Here is a 21,038-nt window from a genome sequence, read left to right as displayed (position 1 = left end):
ATCTCTACAGCCAATCACAAGGTACTCTGAGTGAATGGCGTCTGCCGCACAAACAAAACAGTATGAAAATGCAAGGCCTCCCTCTAGTGGACGACAAAGAGTGTCATTTTGCTCTAAGGGGGAAAACTACATTCGACAGGCACTTGATTGGAACTGCACAGCAAACGCAGAGCCACCGGTCAGCACGCCTCTGTCATCACAACGAGAGAAGGCAGTAAAAAGCTTCAGACCCACAGGAATGTGCCACGGACTCTTTTCACATCTCCTAAACAAGCGCTCACACGTCAAGAGAGGACACAAATAAGCATGCAGGCCAGGTCACGGCAATTTTACGCCTTGCTATACAGACAATAAACGTATGCTTTTTCTGTTGTCATGATAACCTTAGAGAAACCAAAGCATGCTTCCAATCCGTGATGTAAGATGCTAAGTGGTCTGGTTAGCGGAAGAGTCGCTGAAAACGAGAAAGAAAAAAAAAATGGTTTGCAGAAGAGAAGTGGATAAATAATTTACATTTCTGTGATGATGTAAAAGAAAGAGGGACGAATGAGGTAGAGACATCAAACCAGCCACTTCAGAGACAGGAGAGGTGCTGAGAGAGATCGCTCCGGATGAGAGATGATAGAGAGAAGAGAGACTCGTTCGGTCACCGCTTGCCCCGTTCAACTCATCGTTTCGTACTTGTGCCGGTGGCGGTGGGAGTCAAGAGGCAGCGGGGGCTCCGAATCATCCATGGGCAGGACCAGTCGGGTGCCTCGGATCACCAGCTCATGGTCGCCGAATGCCAACTCTCGATCCAGAGCTTCGTCAGAGTTCACGGCCACTCCTCCGACGGCCGTACCGCTCGTGTGGGCACCCGTAGCATCTGTGCTCACGGTGATGTCACCGTACGTCAGATTGATGTCACCGTCATTCAGGATCAGGTCGGAGTCGTCGTCTTTCAGCTGACCCTCATTCTTAAAGAAAACACAATGGTAGATGAAAATAGAAAAACTTTTTTAAATTGTAAAATTTTAAATTGTAATAATAGTCGCAATACTGTTATTGCATTTTTGATCAAATAAATGCAGCCTTGGTGAGCTTAACAGACTTCTTTCAAAAAATATATAAATCTTACTGACCTATAAACCTTTGAACAAACCTTACATCAAAGGTTATTTAATCGTATATCTTTTTTATTACCTTATAATCTTTTATATGTATTGTAATATCTCTGATAAAAAAAATTCCTAACTTTCAGGTCAGCCAAATAAAACAATTTGCACTAGGAACTGAAACCATTGCAGACCAATAAAATGTTTCATAAAGAGTGGACTCTAGAATGATGATCACTATCACCAGTTACAAATATACAGGCAGCTCCTATGGGCAGCTCAGAGCTCAGGGAAGTAGTTAAAGGCACAATATGTAGGATTTTTGGATTAAAATATCCAAAAACCACTAGAACATTGTTGTATATTTTGTTGACTTGTGTACGTACATTATCCCAAATATTTCCAAGAATGTTTAAATCCAGAGAAATAAGCAATTTTTAAACAGGACATGGACGTGTCCGACTGTCCGTGCGTCACTAATCAGTGACGTCATACCCGTGTTACCCTCGGTTTCCGGTTTTATTTTGTAGAAACCATGGAAACACCAAAGAAACACGCTTTAATATATTACATGTTTTATTAGGCAAGGGAACAACTGTTTGGTTACGTTTATAGACAGAAAACTAATTATTGTTATATAGCTCAACACGTTTAGTCTTCTTGTTTAAATCTCACTTTCTTGATTTTCCGTGAGTACCATGCTTTACCATGCCTCAGAGAAAAACACTATTTTGTCAAGTGGCTAACATAGCATAATCATATGCCGCTTTATTTTTAGTAACAGTAGGTCTAATACAGTATTTTCTCCATCATACAATACATTTGTATTTAACTGCATGCCATTTATCAGCACAAGCCATCTATTAATATGATATTCTAAAATCAATCTAGCTTACTGCAGTGTGCAACAGTGTCTCACAAAGTTAGCTCGGCAGCAACACACTCAAATGTATCTAATATGATAAACGGTGCAGTGTTACCTCATACGCTTGACCGGAAGAAGCGGTGACTGTGGCATAATAAAAGCTCCACTGCTGTCGAGCCGTATGTTGCACTCGTTTCTCATTAGCAATCGCTCCAGCAGCCTCGTTCAGCTCGGCCCCGCTCTGCTTCATACTACAGTAACGTTAATAATCTCATCCATGAGCATGATTTCTGCCCGAGTCCTATCCCGATTGTTTCCACCGGCTGTGAGGTGAAGACGACATCTCCCAAGATTCCGCGCTCAAACTCTGCGTCATCAAGCTACGCCTTTGTTTTGAATAGGCGACCTCTAGCGGCAAACATTCTACATACTGTGCCTTTAATTAGTGAGGTTGAATAGTAGAGTTATTTTCTATTTTTTATTTAACTTTTTTTTTTTTTATTGGAAGTAGTACAAAGGGGAAGCATTTGTATGATGAATTCAAAGAGGCTTTTGGTATTTTTTTCTGCATATTTAAGTATATTATTCTGTATTTGGTCTTTTTTATGTATTTGCAGCACATTTCTGTATTTTGTTGTATGGTGAGCATTTGCAGCACATGTGTTGTCAAACTGATGAAGATGTTTTCTTAATTTGCTGGTGTTTTTTCAATTTGCATGGGTTTTCTTCAGTTGCAGCACAATAAGCTCTCTCAGCCACCATAATAATGATTATTTTTAATAATAATAATAATAATAATAATAACAGAGCAATAGCAAATGTTTTCAAGTCTATGTTGACTATATCAATCCAAATTCACTCTGTTCACACTGGATAAATCAGCTCTAGGAGGGGGTAATTTGTGTCAGCTGTTCCAGCCTATTAAATGACAATTAAGAGTGATTTTGAGGGGTACTTCTCTTAAACACAGATTTGGTCTGTTGCCATCTGGTAGTACACAGACAAAAACAACTAGTTTCTTCAGAGTTATCTGCCAAATCAAGACCTTTTCTAGGTAAAAGAAGAGGAAGAACCAGAGCTACATATACAGGTGCTGGTCATATAATTAGAATATCATCAAAAAGTTGATTTATTTCACTAATTCCATTCAAAAAGTGAAACTTGTATATTATATTCATTCATTACACACAGACTGATATATTTCAAATGTTTATTTCTTTTAATTTTGATGATTATAACTGACAACTAAGGAAAATCCCAAATTCAGTATCTCAGAAAATTAGAATATTACTTAAGACCAATACAAAGAAACGATTTTTAGAAATCTTGGCCAACTGACAAGTATGAACATGAAAAGTATGAGCATGTACAGCACTCAATACTTAGTTGGGGCTCCTTTTGCCTGAATTACTGCAGCAATGTGGCGTGGCATGGAGTCGATCAGTCTGTGGCACTGCTCAGGTGTAATGAGAGCCCAGGTTGCTCTGATAGTGGCCTTCAGCTCTTCTGCATTGTTGGGTCTGGCATATCACATCTTCCTCTTCACAATACCCCATAGATTTTCTATGGGGTTAAGGTCAGGCAAGTTTGCTGGCCAATTAAGAACAGGGATACCATGGTCCTTAAACCAGGTACTGGTAGCTTTGGCTGATTTCCAAAGGAAATGCAAAATTTACTTTCATCAGAGAACATAACTTTGAACCACTCAGCAGCAGTCCAGTCCTTTTTGTCTTTAGCCAAGGCGAGACGCTTCAGGCGCTGCCTGTTGTTCAAGAGTGGCTCGACAAGGAACGCGACAGCTGAAACCCATGCCTTGCATACGTCTGTGCGTAGTGGTTCTTGAAGCACTGACTCCAGCTGCAGTCCACTCTTTGTGAATCTCCCCCACATTTTTGAATGGGTTTTGTTTCACAATCCTCTCCAGGGTGCGGTTATCCCTATTGCTTGTACACTTTTTTCTACCACATCTTTTCCTTCCCTTCGCCTCTCTATTAATGTGCTTGGACACAGAGCTCTGTGAACAGCCAGCCTCTTTTGCAATGACCTTTTGTGTCTTGCCCTCCTTGTGCAAGGTGTCAATGGTCGTCTTTTGGACAACTGTCAAGTCAGCAGTCTTCCCCATGATTGTGTAGCCTACAGAACTAGACTGAGAGACCATTTAAAGGCCTTTGCAGGTGTTTTGAGTTAATTAGCTGATTAGAGTGTGGCAGCAGGTGTCTTCAATATTGAACCTTTTCACAATATTCTAATTTTCTGAGATACTGAATTTGGGAATTTCCTTAGTTGTCAGTTATAATCATCAAAATTAAAAGAAATAAACATTTGAAATATATCAGTCTGTGTGTAATGAATGAATATAATATACAAGTTTCACTTTTTGAATGGAATTAGTGAAATAAATCAACTTTTTGATGATATTCTAATTATATGACCAGCACCTGTAATTATGAGTCGAAAGCATGCAGGTAAAGTACAAACCTCATATGCCTGTGGGCTGGTGAGGCAGCGTGCCAGAGGGCCACAGCAGGTAGGAAGTGTGGCAGTGAGCGGTGGTCCGCTGTGAGTCAGAATGGGCTTCAGATAACTACAAGTCAACAGGGTTAAGGAAGGCTTTTCAAATAAAAACACAATCACATATCAGACCCTTTTATCCAAAGCAACTCACTGTAAACAGGACCATGATTGCACTAAACCAATCTCAGACCTGCATCCGCCCATAATAACAAATTGCTTACAATCCAAGCGATAGGACTTAACCAGTTTAGTGCAGAAGAAACACCAAAGACAGTCTCTAAACGCGTAAAAAAAAGATCTACAGTGTCGAAAGCGGCACTGAGATCAAGAAGGATCAAATTAGAAAGACAACTAGAGTCTGAAGCAATTAACAAGTGACCTTAACTAAGGCTGTTTCAGTGCTATGGAGTATACAGAAGCCAGACTGAAAGGGCTCAAAAAGATTGTTTACAGTAAGATAAGAGTGTAAATGAGAAGCAACAATTTGCTCTAAAGGAAGTGAAGATTGGAAATGGGATGGAAACTGTTAAGGTTATCTTTGATACAGGGGTTACAGCAGCCATTTTAAACGCTGCTGTGCTGAACTCATCACACAACGTAAGCATCAGATGCATTACTTTACCGTTTACACATTCATGCATGTGCATGTGCATGCAATGCATCCAAAATTTGTTCACTTGTTCGTTCAGAACACCGTGAATGCCATATGTGAGTGTAAATGGGGGGGGGGGGGGGAAGCATGAAAGAATGAAAAAATGAAATCCAATCTGACCATTATGACTGAAAATAATTTCCAAAAATCATCAATATGTTTCAAACCTCATATGGAATTGGTTTGGATTTTTTTTTTGCTTTTCAGACTATAAACCAACTAAATGGATTTTAAAAAACAAACAAAAAAACAAGAGTTTAAAGTCTAACCTATTTAACCTCAATAAGACTTGGTTTTGGCATGTTATTCTTCAGTGAGCTGTAACAGTAATTTGAAATGCTGCTGGCACAATACCAGTGCTCAGGGAGTCATTTATTATACTCAAAACAACAGGACACTAAGAAGCAAAATATGACTGAAACAGACAAGTTGGTATAGGATCAACTATAGAAGTGTCAGCTTTCATTTGTGAAACCTCATTACCAAAAGAATGAAGGTCCACTGCAGAGAAATTTGAGAGAGATTATGTCTTTTATGTTCTTTATGCAGGTTACTAATGAGAACTAAACAGCAAAGGATACTTGTGATCAAAGTTATACCAGATCCTGAAGGGCCAGGCGCTCTCATGTTTGGTGCTCCTACACTCCACTCCATCAGGGCCGATCTGCAGATGGACACAGAGGAAAACCATCATTAAAGAGCTCTGCTCTGATTTGAAACTGTGTTTCTACAGCAGACCAAAAACACTTACAGTGTTCTCCTGATCTGCATCCACTCCAACACTGTCAAACACAAAACAGTATTACAGCAAAAGTAATAAAACACTTAGAGAACAAAAAAGATGAAGTTATAACTGACCGGATTTTCTGGCAGGACAGCATCTGAGTTGTGCCTCCACCGCAGATCCAAACGGTGAAGAAAACCACCAGCAGCGTGGTGGAGAACATCATCTGCCGTGCATATGTGGCTGTGTCTCTGATAGACAGGGCAAAAGTCATGGCGCCACGAAGACCTGGTGAACAGTGGGGCAAGAAAATATCAAGAATTGGTTCACACAGGCCATTTTTTCCAATCTGATCTGTAGGACTGACTATCATTTTGAAAGTTATAAAATCAGATTCATTTGGACAGTGAACTCAAAACCCAGTTAATCTACATCAGCATTTACTTAAACATCAGTATAGATGATGTAAGAAAGTCAGTGCGTCTTTGCTCATGTCCTCATCACACACAGATGCATTACTTTACCATTTACACATATGCTGTATCCAAAAATTTGTTCACTTGTTCGTTCAGTACACAGTGAATGCCACATGTAAGTGTAAATGGGAAAAATGCATGAAAGAATGAAAAACTGAAATCCAATCTGACCATTATGACTGAAAATACATAAATAAGTTTCAAACCTCATATGGAATTGTTTCTCAAATATTTAACCTCAACAAGACTTTTGTTATGGCATGTTGTTCTTCCTTGGCTAACCATAGGAATCAGCTTCAGATCTATACACAAACCTGCAAACATCATCATGTGCTGGAAGTTGGGGCTGATCTTGTTTTTGCGGCCCAAGTTCAACAGGAAGGAGAGGGGGTAGATGTTCGCAGCTCTGCCCAGAAACACAGCCAGCTGGGTGGAGAGGTGTCAAGGAGTGGCTATAAAAAAAAATGAAGCTAATGCTGCACTGACAGTATCTACAGCCTAATCAAAATCATGACATTTTGCCCTTTCTCAGTCTTTCTGAAGGGTATTTCTGGTAATGAAAAGGTGGTTCTGGGCCATTGATTTCTGGGAAACACAATGAGCTGTAACACCCTGGACATATCACTCAACAACAACAGTCAGCCACTTCCTTGATGACATTAAGCAAAGTACTGCCATCCAACATGAGCACACATGCCTTTTTAATAATAGTGATCCATCAGATTTTCCACTTGTTTTGCATTTGCTGAGAGCATTTTGACTATTATATCACTTTGTCTGCTCATTTATTCTTTAGGCACAAAGCTGAAGTGTTAGGATACGAATGCACCCACTATGAAGATCGGGTTGAAGACATGGTTCTGGAAGGTAAACAATGTCAAGCCCATGTAGGAAAATATGAAGTTCTCAGCTAGGAAATTCAGTAACTCGAATAACTGAAAGAAAGCACAGTGAAATGAAGTCATAGTGAGATGTTATATTATATACATTTCATTTTTCATAGACCAGTTCAGCAGAGCTGTCTCAGCATATTCTGGAGTAAAAGCATTACTAAGGTAAAAAGAAAAGATTTGTGGTTACAGTTTAGCTACATTGTAAAAACAGCTACATAGTTTTATGTATTTGTTCATTTATTCGTTTTCAGCAAATTCTGTACTAATATTTATATTGTAATAACTTTGAGCCCTGTTGTATTATATATGTTTAAAGCCTAAATGCCATTATTATCTATTAATGCCATTAAGAAAAATCAATGCAGGACAAGCATCTGTACTTTTTAACTGCTATAATGAAGATGCACAACGGCATCTAACACAATAATGATAACTTGCTGATAAATATCAGCTATGTTTTAATGTGCAATGGCATAATCATGTCACATGTAACCAGTAATTAATCAGTGCCCCAGTGTTTACTGGATCAAGGCCCTTGCTAGTGCCCAAATTTGTTATCACGAGATACAGTACCGTTAAAAAGTTGTGGGTCAGTAAGATTCTTTTTTTCTAATTAATACTTTTATTCAGCAAGGACACATTAAATTGATTAAAAGTGACAGTAAAGACATTTATAATGTTATTTATAATGTAAAGAAATGTATTTGTAAACACAACTGTTTTCAACATTGATGATAATAATAAATGTTTCTTCAGCACCAAATATGCATATAATAATTTCTGAAGGATCATGTGACAAGATCAAGACTGGAGTAATGGTGCTGAAAATACAGCTTTGCCATCACAGGAATAAATTACATTTTTAAATAGATTATAATAGAAAACAGTTGTTTTAAATCATAAAAATATTTCACAACAGTACATTTTTTACTGTATTTTGATCACATAAATGCAGCCTTGTTGAGCATAAGAGACTTCTTTTTTAAAATAAAAACATTTTTTAAAAACCCCAAACTTTTGAATGATAGTGTACATCATACACACTAAATAGTGGACTGAGAGACAGTCTAAAATAAAAGTGACTTTTAATCTTACTTGTTTCGTCCTGTCCTGAGATTCAGGAGACAGGTTGTTAAAGGTGTAATGAGCCTGTGTCATTCCACAGAACAGAACCGCCACCACACCTGATGAGCAGGAACAGACATTTAAGTATACATGTATGCAATATGTTTCTAGGTAGTTTCTAGAAGACTTCATGGGGAACTCAAGCTTACCTGTAAATCCACATGCCTCGGCGAGTAGGAATGTGCTCCAGGACATGAGGAAGAACAGTGCCGTCTCCAGCAATGGCAAGTCCCTAAGCTTAGTGAACTTAGTAACGTGGAAGGGAGTCAATGAAAGTAACTTCCAGATGAATAAACCACTAAATACATTATTTTACATGTCAATCACATGAAGAGAAGAATAATGAGATCAATACATAACCTTGAACCCATTTCTTTATCATAAGCACCATGGTTCATACCCCCCAAAAATAAATAAAACATTAGATACAACACTGAACCAGTAAAGGATATCAATGCAGTCACGACTCCAGTTGCCACTCCAAGAGCAAAAGAACCACTGAAGACCCCCAGGAAGATGCCAAAGGACTTCAGCATGGCCATGGCTTCAAACGTGTGAGTGTTGTCTCCCTCAGGCTGATATGCTACAATTGACCTGGAAAAAGAACACAGATACGTTCAAGTAATTCTAATATTCCTGCAAAAATCTAAAAAGATAAAGATCCATTTGCTTTTGAAAAATCATATTAGCATTATGAGCAGGGCTGGAAAAGTGTGCTGAAGTTTTGGCAACATCTGAACTCAATGGTATCAGATAAGCGTGCTCATCAGAGATATTCAATTTATTTTCTATTCTAGGTCATTTAATACAATTTCTATCATCTATTTTGTTCCCTGAGGTACATACATAACGTCAAAAATCTTTCTGTGTAATTTAGTATTTTCAACCTATCTCTGATCCTTAGATGTGAAATGTGAAATGAATACTTTGGTTTACGAAGACACAGGCTAGTCTTCTGTTGTGCTCAATGTAGTTTTTGACTGAATCATAACAAAATCATAAAGCAATCGCTGCTGAATCATGCCAATAAAAGGTTACAACCGGACTGAAATGATTGTGAACCTAAAGTTAGTAATGCTTAGCAGCAGGTGATACACACCATCTGAAAGAGTACGGGTTTTGGTGAACTTTTCCGTATTTTTCTCTTATAGCTGTGAAAGAGGGTTTTTGAGGCTTATTCTATATACACTCTTTTCTTTGGATTAGGGTAGAAGTTAGAGTAGTAGTTAAATTAAGCTATTTTAAGTCATTGGAACAAGGAAGATTTGAATCCTCATGAAATGACTTTTAAAATATACTCGATGCCCAAAAGATGTACGTACATGCTAAATTAAATTTAGTACAGAGGGTAGGTAGGAAAAAAAAGAAAACTTTCTAAAGCAACACAGCATCACTTCAAACTAAGAAGCAAAGGGCAATCATCAAATCAGCAAATACCCACAGCTTTGCCTCATCTACACACCATCCATAACTGATGGACTTCATCATTCCTCTACATGCAGTTAAAATCAAAGTAAATAGGAATTTTACTTCCTTGAGGGTTGAGTTCATTACAGGTGCTGGTGTGAAGCATATCTGTGGGTCATTCACTCTGCATGTTCTGGTAACGACCAGCCAATGCACACACTAAAAATGCACTCGGCAGGCTCAAAGCTCTACATGTGTGGCACACCCATTGAGGGGCGTTCTCAGTGTCTGGTTCCTGCCCTCTGCATAAGCCACACCTCCAGGGCTGTGATGCCCCGCCCCACTTTGCCTCCCGTAATAAAGCAGCATGCTGGAGCAGATGAAAGGTCCAGCAGAGGAAAAATCGGATGTTAAATAAAAAGTGTTAATTATTCGTTCTGCATTGAGTTTATAAAAACCCAAAACAGTTATATCTCTCAAAATTATTAATAATATTAATCAATGAACGAACAAAAGCAGTTTGTTTATACATAGCAGTGTATAATCATAGGAAGCGGAGGACTTACGAGGACAGTACGACAGCGACGGCATCATTCAGGACACTTTCTCCAAACAGCAGAGCGTACAGGTCAGAATCCACGTGCAGCTCATTGAAGATGGCCAGAACTGTTACTACAAAACAAAGCACAAATCAATGCCAAATCAATCTTTCACTAAGCCTAAACAGCCTACTGACCAATCCCGCTTTAGCGACTGTTGCTGTCATCAGACATGCTTTTTCTCTATTTTAATGCAATTTCTAATGGAAGTCCTGAGTGTATGGATAGTACATTGTTATTATAAAATGTTGTTTTTTTTTAAAGGGTTAGTTCACCCAAAAATGAAAATTCTGTCATTAATTACTCACCCTCATGTTGTTTCCCAACCTGTAAGTCTTTCGTTCATCTTCGGAAGTCAAGTCGTCACCTTTATTTATATAGTGCTTTTTCCAATGTAGATTGTGTCAAAGCAGCTTTACATTGATAACTGGTACATTATTTTGGCTGCACAGCAGCTCTTAAAGAATGTCAATGCAGGCAGATCAAAGCACTGTTGAATATCAAATGTCAAGTCAAATGTCAAGTGAACACAAATTAAGATCTTTTTGATGAAATCTGAGAGCTTTCTGTCATTCCATAGACTGCCTTCGCAACTGAAACTTTGATAAAGAGATCATAAAACTAATCCATATGAATTGATTTGTTTAGTCCAAATTTTCTGAAGAGACTCGATCACTTTATATGATGAACAGATTTAATTTAGGCGTTTATTCGCATATAAACATTGATCAGTGAACATAAACAGAAGCTCAATCGAACCTGAATGATGCGTGAGAACAAACCTCTTCTGCAAGCGTCATGCGTAACACGAAAATGAACCTCATTGGTTCTTGCACATCAAGCAAACATGCTTGAGTTTTACCACAACTAATGTATGAGTTGATGAATCTTTAGTCTCTGTTGATGAATGTTTAGTGTTCTGAGTCTCTTCAGAAAATTTGGACCAAAGCAATCAATTCATATGGATTAGTTTTACGATCTCTTTATGAACTTTTTGAAACGTCAAAGTGGTAGTTGCGTAGCTGTCAATGGAGGGACAGAAAGCTCTCAGATTTCATCAAAAAGATCTTCATTTGTGTTCTGAAGATGAACGAAAGTCTCACGGGTTTGGAAAGAGTAATAAATGACAGAATTTTCATTTTTGGGTCAATTATCCCTTTAATTTAAGAATAACATCCATTCAATTTAGGAGCACATTTACTGAAAATTGCCCTTTAAAAGGGTTAGTTCACCCAAAAATGAAAATTCTGTCATGTATTACTCACTCTCATGCCGTTCCACACCCGTAAGACCTTCATTAATCTTCAGAACACAAATTAAGATATTTTAGTTGAAATCCGATAGCTCCGTGAGGCCTGCATAGGGAGCAATGACATTTCTTCTCTCAAGATCCATAAAGGTACTAAAATCATATTTAAATCAGTTCATGTGAGTACAGTGGTTCAATATTAATATTATAAAGCGACAAGAATATTTTTGGAGCGCCAAAAAAACAAAATAACGACTTATAGTGATGGCCGATTTCAAAACACTGCTTCAGGAAGCTTCAGAGCACAAATGAATCAGTGTATCGAATCATGATTCAGATTCAGGCTGAAATCACGTGACTTTGGCGCTCCGAACAGCAGATTCGATACACTGATTCATAACGCTCCGATGCTTCATGAAGCAGTGTTTTGAAATCGACCATCACTAAATAAGTCGTTATTTTGTTTTTTTTTGGCGCTCCAAAAATATTCTCATCGCTTTATAATATTAATATTGAACCACTGTACTCACATGAACCGATTTAAATATGTTTTTAGTACCTTTATGGATCTTGAGAGAGGAAATGTCATTGCTCCCTAAGGCGGCCTCACGGAGCCATCTGATTTCAACTAAAATATCTTAATTTGTGTTCCGAAGATTAACGAAGGTCTTACGGGTGTGGAACGGCATGAGAGTGAGTAATAAATGACAGAATTTTCATTTTTGAGTGAACTAACCCTTTAATTGCAATCTCACATTAATTCCTATGGGACATCCTGCACTTTGTCTTTGTGAACAACAGTAACCATGGGGGACTGAGCTTTGAAAAGGGTCTATTCTAAGATCAAATTGCTTTTATATGTAACTTAATTATAATAATTTCATAATTCTGCTACAGCAAGGCTTAGTTTCTAGGAATTACATAACACATTCCGCTTGCAAAAAACAATACCCCATCTCTAATTTTTTATTAATACACATCAGAACACCCATGACTGCATTTAGGCACTGTTACAGAGACTCTGATTGTAATACCTGGGTCAGTGGCTGAGACAATGGCACCAAAGAAAAGGCAATCAGTGAAGAAGAAGTCACCTCCCAGCTGGCCAATTTGCTTCATCAGCGTCACACAACCATACATTAACAACCTGAAAAACAAACCGCACACCTCTGAATGCTGCTTCTCACCCTCATCACTGAAGCAATCATTCAAAAAAGTACTGAAAAAAGACTGACCCAATGATGAAACAAGACACTACGGTTCCCACAAATGCATAGACAAGAATGGATCCCAAGTTCCTGAAGAAATGTCTCTGAAAAACAAATAGAGAGATGAAATTAATAATGGCATTTAATTTGTCTATGTTGAACACTACATCATCTTGTGCACATAAGATCTGTCTGTATTAATAAATAAAAAAAAATGCCCTTACTCGTTTTAAACTGTATCCAGCATGAAAAATTATGGGGGGCAAGAGAATATTGAAGAAGACCTCTGGGTCAAAGGTCACCTGAAATAGAATTAGAAAGATACAGATTACAAGATATTACAATATTGTTCACAGTTTGAGGCCAGTAAGATTTTTTTTAATGTTTTTGAAAGACATCTCTTATGCTCACCAAAGCTGCCTTTATTTGATCAAACATACAATAAAACAGTTGTCATTGTCACATGACTCTTCAGAAATCATTCTAATATGCTGATTTGATACTCAAGAAACATTTATTGATTATCATAAATTATGATTGTCAATATTATTATATATTATTATTTTTGAAAACAGTTGTGCTGCTTAATATTCTTGTGAAAATTGCAATACATTCATTCTTGGATGAATAGAAAGTTCAAAAGAAATAGAAATCTTTTTTAAATGTATTTACTTTCACTTTTGATCATTTTAATGTGTCCTTGCAGAATAAAACTAATAATTAAAACAAAATAAAAAAATCTTATTGACCTCAAACCATTAGTATAAATACTTTAAGCTTCTTTTTAAATTATATATATATATATATTAGTGGTTTGACTGAAGCCAAGGGTTCAATAATTCAATATAATGCAACTTTCTATGCACATAAAATTCAAACATGTAATGTAAATTTCAACAACTAAATTATGCAATTCTTATTACTGTAACTGTAATGGAAGCAGTTGTTTCATGCATCTGTCATCTGAGGGACATGTTCTAACAGAGACCAGCCAACCACAGATTACTTCTGTCAGGCACTGAATTAGTATATGTGAGAAAATTAAATTATTGGTACAAAGTTAAATCAGGAATTTGCCTGAAGCGCCTGAGCAAACACAAATAAGTTCAGCAAAACAGACTGGCAATCCATCTAAAAATACAGAAGCAAGTATATTCAAATAAATTCCCCAGAGCGTTTGTGGTTGAAGTCAAGCTTTCAATTCTAATTCATCTGAATCTGTGTTGTAGGTCAAACGGCTCCTGTATGAGTGTTGTGATGTGATATTTTACCTTGCGAAGCATCTCGTTGTCCTGAATGTCATTGACTTCATTGGCTCCGATCTCTCCTTTCAGTGTGTACTCATAAAACTTACCACTGACATTCATCAGCAGTGTGGCAGGACTGGCATTGACATTACAGCTCAGTGTAACATTGTTCATGTTGCTGGGCACATGAATGGCATAACGCAGGACGACACCAACAAGCAACCCTGATGAGAGACAGAAACATTGCATTTTATTAAAGATGCAGTCCGTAACTTTTGGCGGTCTAGCGGTTAATAAACAGAACTGCAAGCATCTTGCGGAAGAACATTGTAGCCGGAGCTACTTCGTATTTAACTTATGCGCAAATTTTGAATTTCACATAAAACATTTGCGAATAAAGCACTGTTTCCATCCAGCAAGTCAAAGAGAACAAAAACGTCACTTCCTGATACACTGGCGCTAAATATCACTAAGAAAATTGATATATGCATACGTTTTTTTATGCGCATTTTTAGAATGTATGCGCATCTTGGCGTTTCCATCCAGTGTTTTTTTATGCGATATCCCTAAAATAGGTGGATGGAAACATAGATTATGACGAGTCACGCGGGTATTAAGCTATATAGTCAGAATATAAACACTTATTATAAGTGTAGCGTAGTGATTCAGGAAAAGACAAAAACACGGTTTGGAAAATGGATTCATGATGTACTCGCTCATTTTATATTTTTTGTTAATTTTGAATACAAAAAAAAAAGTTACAGACAGCAGCTTTAAAATGATTCTGTTTTTTTTCTAACTATGGCAAATATTAAAGCCGCAGTAAGTGGCCTACCTAGACTTTTACAGCAACAAGCAATTACTCAATTACTTAGAAGACATGTTAGGGTTCTTTAGAGATATGATGTTCCAGCAAGTCTGATTAAATAATTACCAAACAAGCATGTCAAAATTATTCAGGAAAATAAGATTTTCTTATTAAAGTGATAAAATGTTGTGTAGCAAAACTGAGTACACCCTCCTAAAAGTTACTGAATAAAACGAAATAAAACATTTCTGATGTAAGTTTAAGGCAATGTATGTTCAACAGGTAAGTATGTTGAACCAAAACATTTAAAGAGAAGTCATTTCTTGACAATTAAAAGTGTTATATACTCAATGCTGACAACAATGGAAGCAGAGAACTGCCAGGAGACTTATTTCTTAGCACAAAAGAGGACAGTGGTACAAGAGGATTACCAAATCATTGTTTTAAGTGTGAAAATATAGCAAAAGTAACACAGAAATTCAAAAACAATGGACTTGTGACAAGGACCCTGAAATAATCAGGCCTTCATTTTAAGCTTTCATTTTGTGATGAGGGATTTTTCTGCTAGACAAAGAGCAGGAGAAATACCAAGCGAGCGTCTCAGAGCCTTGCCTGGAAAATCCAGCCTCACCGCTGTACCAGCGGATGAGTCTGGTCACCATTGAATCAATTCGATTTCAAGGACGGAGCAAATCCGAGGCAAACAGGAAGCGGAGTAAACCAATCAGAGAAGGGCGGATATGACGTTAGCAAAGCGACAAGAGAGTCAACAGCGAAAAGTAAATGATTCATGCATTTTTGGTCATTTAAAACTGAATTCACGGCTGAACAGAACAAACTCTCGGGTCTCACGTGCGCAATCTTTGTTGATATTGAAGGGACTTTCGCCGCACTAGAGTGACGCTGTTTGCGTCACTGAAATAAACAAATCTGATTGCACGGTACGGTTTGGAGTTGACTCTAGGCGCGACGGAGGGCGGACTGACCAGACTGATATATCTTGTAGAAGATATATCATTCTGGACTTGCCAGGCAACTCAGAGCCAGAAAAAGCTATGAAAAGAGTGACTGTTTATCTCACAGAGTAAGATGCAGCCTGCAGAAATGACACGCATGGTTGTTCTCACTGGAACTACCTACTGTAGCCAAAGCACAATAAAGTCAGTTAGCCATTTCCAAAGCCCATATTTACAAAATATAGATTCTGGGAATCAATACTCTGATCTCATGAGACCAGATCAATCATTTTGGATCTAACAGCATCCAAAATGTTATGGTGTTGCTAGAGGAGGAGTACAGTGAGAAGTGCCTGGTTCCCACAGTAAAGTTCAGTGGTAGTAAAGCTCTTATATAGGGATGTATGAGTGCTGAAGGTGTGAGGGAGTTGTGCTTTATCAATTCCCAGACCACTGTGTAATTTAATACACAATCTTTAAACAGAAGATGTTACCCTTTCCTAATTCCCTGCATTGTTGGGCATTTTTTTCAACATGACAATGAGAATATGCATTCTCCCAAGGTGAAAAACCTTCTGTGCACATGTATTGCACTCAATCTTAACACTCTTGAGCGCCTGTGGGGGATTCTGTAGAGACGAGTGGAGCAACACTCCCCATTAAAGATCACGGCATTTAAGGAGCTCATCATCCAGGAGTTAAACAGGACAGATGTGACAATTTGTCATGAACTTGTACACTTCGTGCCAAGAAGGGTCAGAGCAGTATATTCAAAATTATGGAGGGCATACTAAGTACTAGAATATTATACATTTGTTGAATTAAATCTAGGGTGTACTCATTTCTGCAATCCTTAATTTAAAGTTGGCATGAAATCAAAATTGACCCTATTTACTTTGTTAGTGTATATTACTAGTCTTGTGGTGAACAATTAATCCGTGCAAGTTAATACACAGAAAAAAATATGTTTGTCGTGGTAATCTTTAATCAAAATCTGAAATGTTACTTTCGGTCTGGAATGCCGTTCCTTCTCCGATGATGTCAGTTTGACGGCTTGGGCTGAAAACGCATAAACCACTCCCCTCCAACCATTAGTCTGCTATGAGTGAGAGATGGAGAGGAGGAGCGCTAAAGTAAAACCCTGCCCTCTATTCAATATTCCGTTTTGCATGGAAATACGTCACAACACTGGAGAAAAGTCGTTTGCAACTTCCGGTTCACGGGGACTTTAAACAAAATTGGCTAATTTATTTATTTTATGGCTATTAATGACAAATATTTCTCATTTTTTATTATGTATATGTTAAATACATTTTAGTTTTACCATCTTTCCATGAATTGTATTAGTGATCATAAAGAAAATACATCTTTTGTATTTGTTCAGAGGGGGTGTACTCATTTATGCTGTGCACCGTATTATAAGATATAAAATAAAATATTATTCAATATTAAAAACCTGTACATTGCCTTTGTAGCAAACTAATATAAGCTTTAGTTGAATAAAACAAATAACAATATAAAATGACAATATAAAAATAAAAGCAAATTAAAAATATTAATAAAAATGATAAAATATATGTGTGTGTGTATATATATATATATATATATATATATATATATATATATATATAACTCAAATATATATATATATATATATATATATATATATATATATATATATATATATATATATATATATATAACTCAAATATATATATATATATATATATATATATATATATATATATATATAAACTAAAATAACACTTGTTTACCTCAGCTCCTGAATAACCCAACTGAGATGTGCTTCATAGGCAAGAGGATTTCCAATCTCCTTGAGGCCCTAATCATTTTACAGATGACCAGAACTTTAACTTTTAAAAGCTTCTATTTTGTGACAAGCTTTAAATTGGCTGCATTGGTTTTTAAACCACCCAGCACTTGCAAGGGAACGCAGATTAACTCCTGCTGGACAGCTACACCTTACAGGCCCTGTGCTAAAACTCCCACACTGCCCTTTGAACAGTCATGATCATGCATGGCGTACTTAAATTAACAGATCCTATGCTGTTGTAGACTTTATCGCATGAAGCATGCTGCCGACTAGTTACACAGATCAAAGAGACAAATGTTATCACGCCTATTCTCACCATATATCATTGCCAGTCCAGTCTCGTGCAGAAACCTGAACCGGCGGTGTTTGAACAACCATATGGTCAAGATTGTCAGGGTGAGGAGCAGGATAAAGATCAGCAGGTCGGCACTGTCTTGTCTGTGGCTTTCCTCAGCTTTCTTCTCTGTCACGATGTTCTCCATCGCACTGTCTTCAGCTCTGCTCAGGCACAAGCAGAGGGAGCTCGCCAAAACAAACAGAGGCAGTCTTCTCCAAACACTCACCGCGGCGTTCATTTCACATGTAGAGCCCATGTTGGCATTTCTTTTAGGTGGAAAGATATAAGAAGATGAATGCACTAGGCAGGAGCATTAGCAAATACAATCATGTAGATTGTTCCTGATTCCCAGTGACGCCCCGCCCACTGCATGTGACGTCACGTGAAAACCCAGCAATGTGTTCGTGAAGTTCACATTGGGAAAACGCTGCGCATAAGAGTCGTTTCCTTTTATTCTGCATCGTCATTGTCGAACAATATATATAACTATACGTATTTCAAATGGTTTAGAATTGCAAATTATAATATTAAAGCTACATTCATGATGAAAAATTCCTGCAATGACAAGTTCAACCCACGCACTCCCAACTTTTTTGTATAAAACCCTCATATCTCATTCCACATTTTCCTAAACTGTCAGAAACAGGGGGACTGGGGGAGGACAGTCATACATTTGTCACAGTCAAATTTATATTTGAGCCGCACAGGGTTGGGCAAAAATACATCAAAATGTATTTTAAAATAAAATACCAAATACCTTAATTTTAAGTGTATCAAAATAAACTACAAAATACAGCAGCCACACCATGTATCAAAATAAACTACTGTATTTTTGTATTTTAAAAATGCTAAAAAATACTTTTACAAGGGAGCATGAAATTTCTTTGCAAACCTTCCATCTGATCTATCCCTTCATCATTACACGGACTCAGTTGATTAAACAATGTTTGATAGCACCAGCTTTTCTCTGCCCGAGTCATGCAATAAATCTGACAAATGCAATCAGTTAAAGGCACAATATGTACAGTAGGATTTTTGGATTAAAATATCCAAAAACCACTAGAACAATGCTATATATATTTTGATGACTTGTGTACTTACATTATCCCAAATGTTTTCAAGAATGTTTAAAGAAATATGCAATTTTAACCGGGACACGGGCCATGTCCGTGTGTCGCCTATCAATGACATCATACCGCGTTACCCTTGATTTTTATTTTGTAGAAACCATGGAAACACCAAAGACGCATTATATTCCTCATGTTATATAGCTTCTTGTTTAAATCTCGTTTTCTTGATTTACCACGAGTACCATGTTTTACCATATCGATCTAGCTTACTGCAGTGTACATCAAGAGTCTCATAGCAGCTGCCCAGCGAACACACGGAGCAGCATTATAACAACTTTCAACACACAAATGTATCTAATATGATAAACAGCGCCGCATTACCCCACATACGCTTGACCAAAAAAAAGCGGAAGCAGCGACTGCGGCATAATAAAAGTTCCGCTGCTCTCGAGACATGTCGTGCTTCGTCTCTCATTATCAATCTCTCCAGCCGTCTCGTTCAGCTCCAACATCACTCGCCGTTACTACAGTAACGTTAATAATCTCATCCATGAACATGAGTCCCGTTCATTCTTTTCCACTGTCTGTAGACGTGAAATCAACACATCCCATGATTCCACAAAATCGAGGATAAGCGACTGAATAAGCGACCTCTAGCGGCAAAAATTTACAAATTGTGGATTTGAACAGATCAATAATCACATATCCCTGTGATTTCCCAGATGAAGGTTTGTTTTAAAGTAACCAACAGTTTAATTTTTAACAGTTGCGAATGACTTATAATTGTATCCTAATATAGTTACTTGATGTTTGGTAACAAAGGGCCTACTTTGCATCAGCAACACTGACTCAATGACAAACAAGTCATTCATGGCTTCTGTATTCATAGCAACTAGTTTATAACTAATTAATCAATTGATTGTTAATCATAAATATAGGGGACTGCTGCTCGCTATAATAGTTTTCAAGAACATTATGTAAATTGGTAAACTATTTAGCCTAGGCTACTGAAAGGAACACCAAAACTCGATAAGTCTGGGCAAACTATTGAGTAAGCACCAATCAGAGGCTGCATTTTTATGATGTCATCATGTAGACTTCCTACAAAGTATTTTACAGTATTTTAAAACTACAAAAATACAAAACACTAAAGTATTTTGATCCAAAATACAAGCCATTTTCATCAACCCTATCAAATACAAATTACAAAATACTATTTTGTATTTGAAATACGTATTTGAAATACATGTATCATAAATACTGCCCATCCCTGGAACCGCACACCCTCAGCTACTGTTTTGATCATCACTTGTGTGTACAACAGTGTAGTGACAGTGCAGTAAATAAATACATTTAAGTATGTTTACCTAATGTGTTTAAACCAGTAGTTTTATATTATATTGAGAAAAAAAATTTAAGTAGACAACAGGTGATTAGAATAATTTTGAAGACAACAATTTTTTTATTCGTTCATGTAACAAATATTTTTAGTTAGGTACTACATTCATAAATGAACAAAAAAAAGATAATACATTCTGTACAGTTCAAATATGAAGATTCTTGGTCAATGTAGAGCTTTGGATTTTTACTCAGTTACGTTGTGCATAAGAGTCGTTTCCTTCTGCATCGTCATTGTCGAACAATATATATAACTATACATATTTCAAATGGTTTAGAATTGCAAATTATAATATTAAAGCTACATTCATGATGAAAAATTCCTCCAATGACAAGTTCAACCCATGCACTCCCAACTTTTTTGTATAAAACCCTCATATCTCATTCCACATTTTCCTAAACTGTCAGAAACAGGGGGACTGGGGGAGGACAGTCATACATTTGTCACAGCCAAATATATATTTGAACCGCACACCCTCAGAAAACCAGCTTCTGTTTTGATCATTATGCATTAGTTTATTGTGTGTACAACAGTGTAGTGACAGTGCAATAAATAAATACATTTAAGTATGTTTACCTTAT

At 37.2% G+C, this 21,038-nt stretch overlaps 1 protein-coding gene across 1 annotated transcript; it reads right to left on the bottom strand.

Annotated features, from left to right (window-relative positions):
• Positions 1-516: 516 nt before the first annotated feature.
• On the bottom strand, positions 517-18,401 carry slc9a6a (solute carrier family 9 member A6a). Its single transcript, XM_048176315.1, has 16 exons — positions 17,968-18,401; positions 14,078-14,277; positions 13,031-13,108; positions 12,834-12,910; positions 12,633-12,745; positions 10,317-10,422; positions 8,796-8,937; positions 8,493-8,598; positions 8,314-8,402; positions 7,147-7,260; positions 6,640-6,751; positions 5,984-6,137; positions 5,877-5,907; positions 5,707-5,789; positions 4,438-4,543; positions 517-956 (listed from the first exon to the last, which is right to left on the bottom strand). The coding sequence occupies exons 1-16, from the start codon at positions 18,242-18,244 to the stop codon at positions 663-665; spliced, it is 2,082 nt and encodes a 693-aa protein (XP_048032272.1). The 5' UTR covers positions 18,245-18,401; the 3' UTR covers positions 517-662.
• Positions 18,402-21,038: the final 2,637 nt, after the last annotated feature.

Source organism: Megalobrama amblycephala, linkage group LG23 (assembly GCF_018812025.1).
Source record: "Megalobrama amblycephala isolate DHTTF-2021 linkage group LG23, ASM1881202v1, whole genome shotgun sequence".
NCBI lineage: Eukaryota > Metazoa > Chordata > Actinopteri > Cypriniformes > Xenocyprididae > Megalobrama > Megalobrama amblycephala.
Note: the sequence above shows the minus strand (reverse complement) of the source record. Positions and strands in the feature narration are given on the sequence as shown.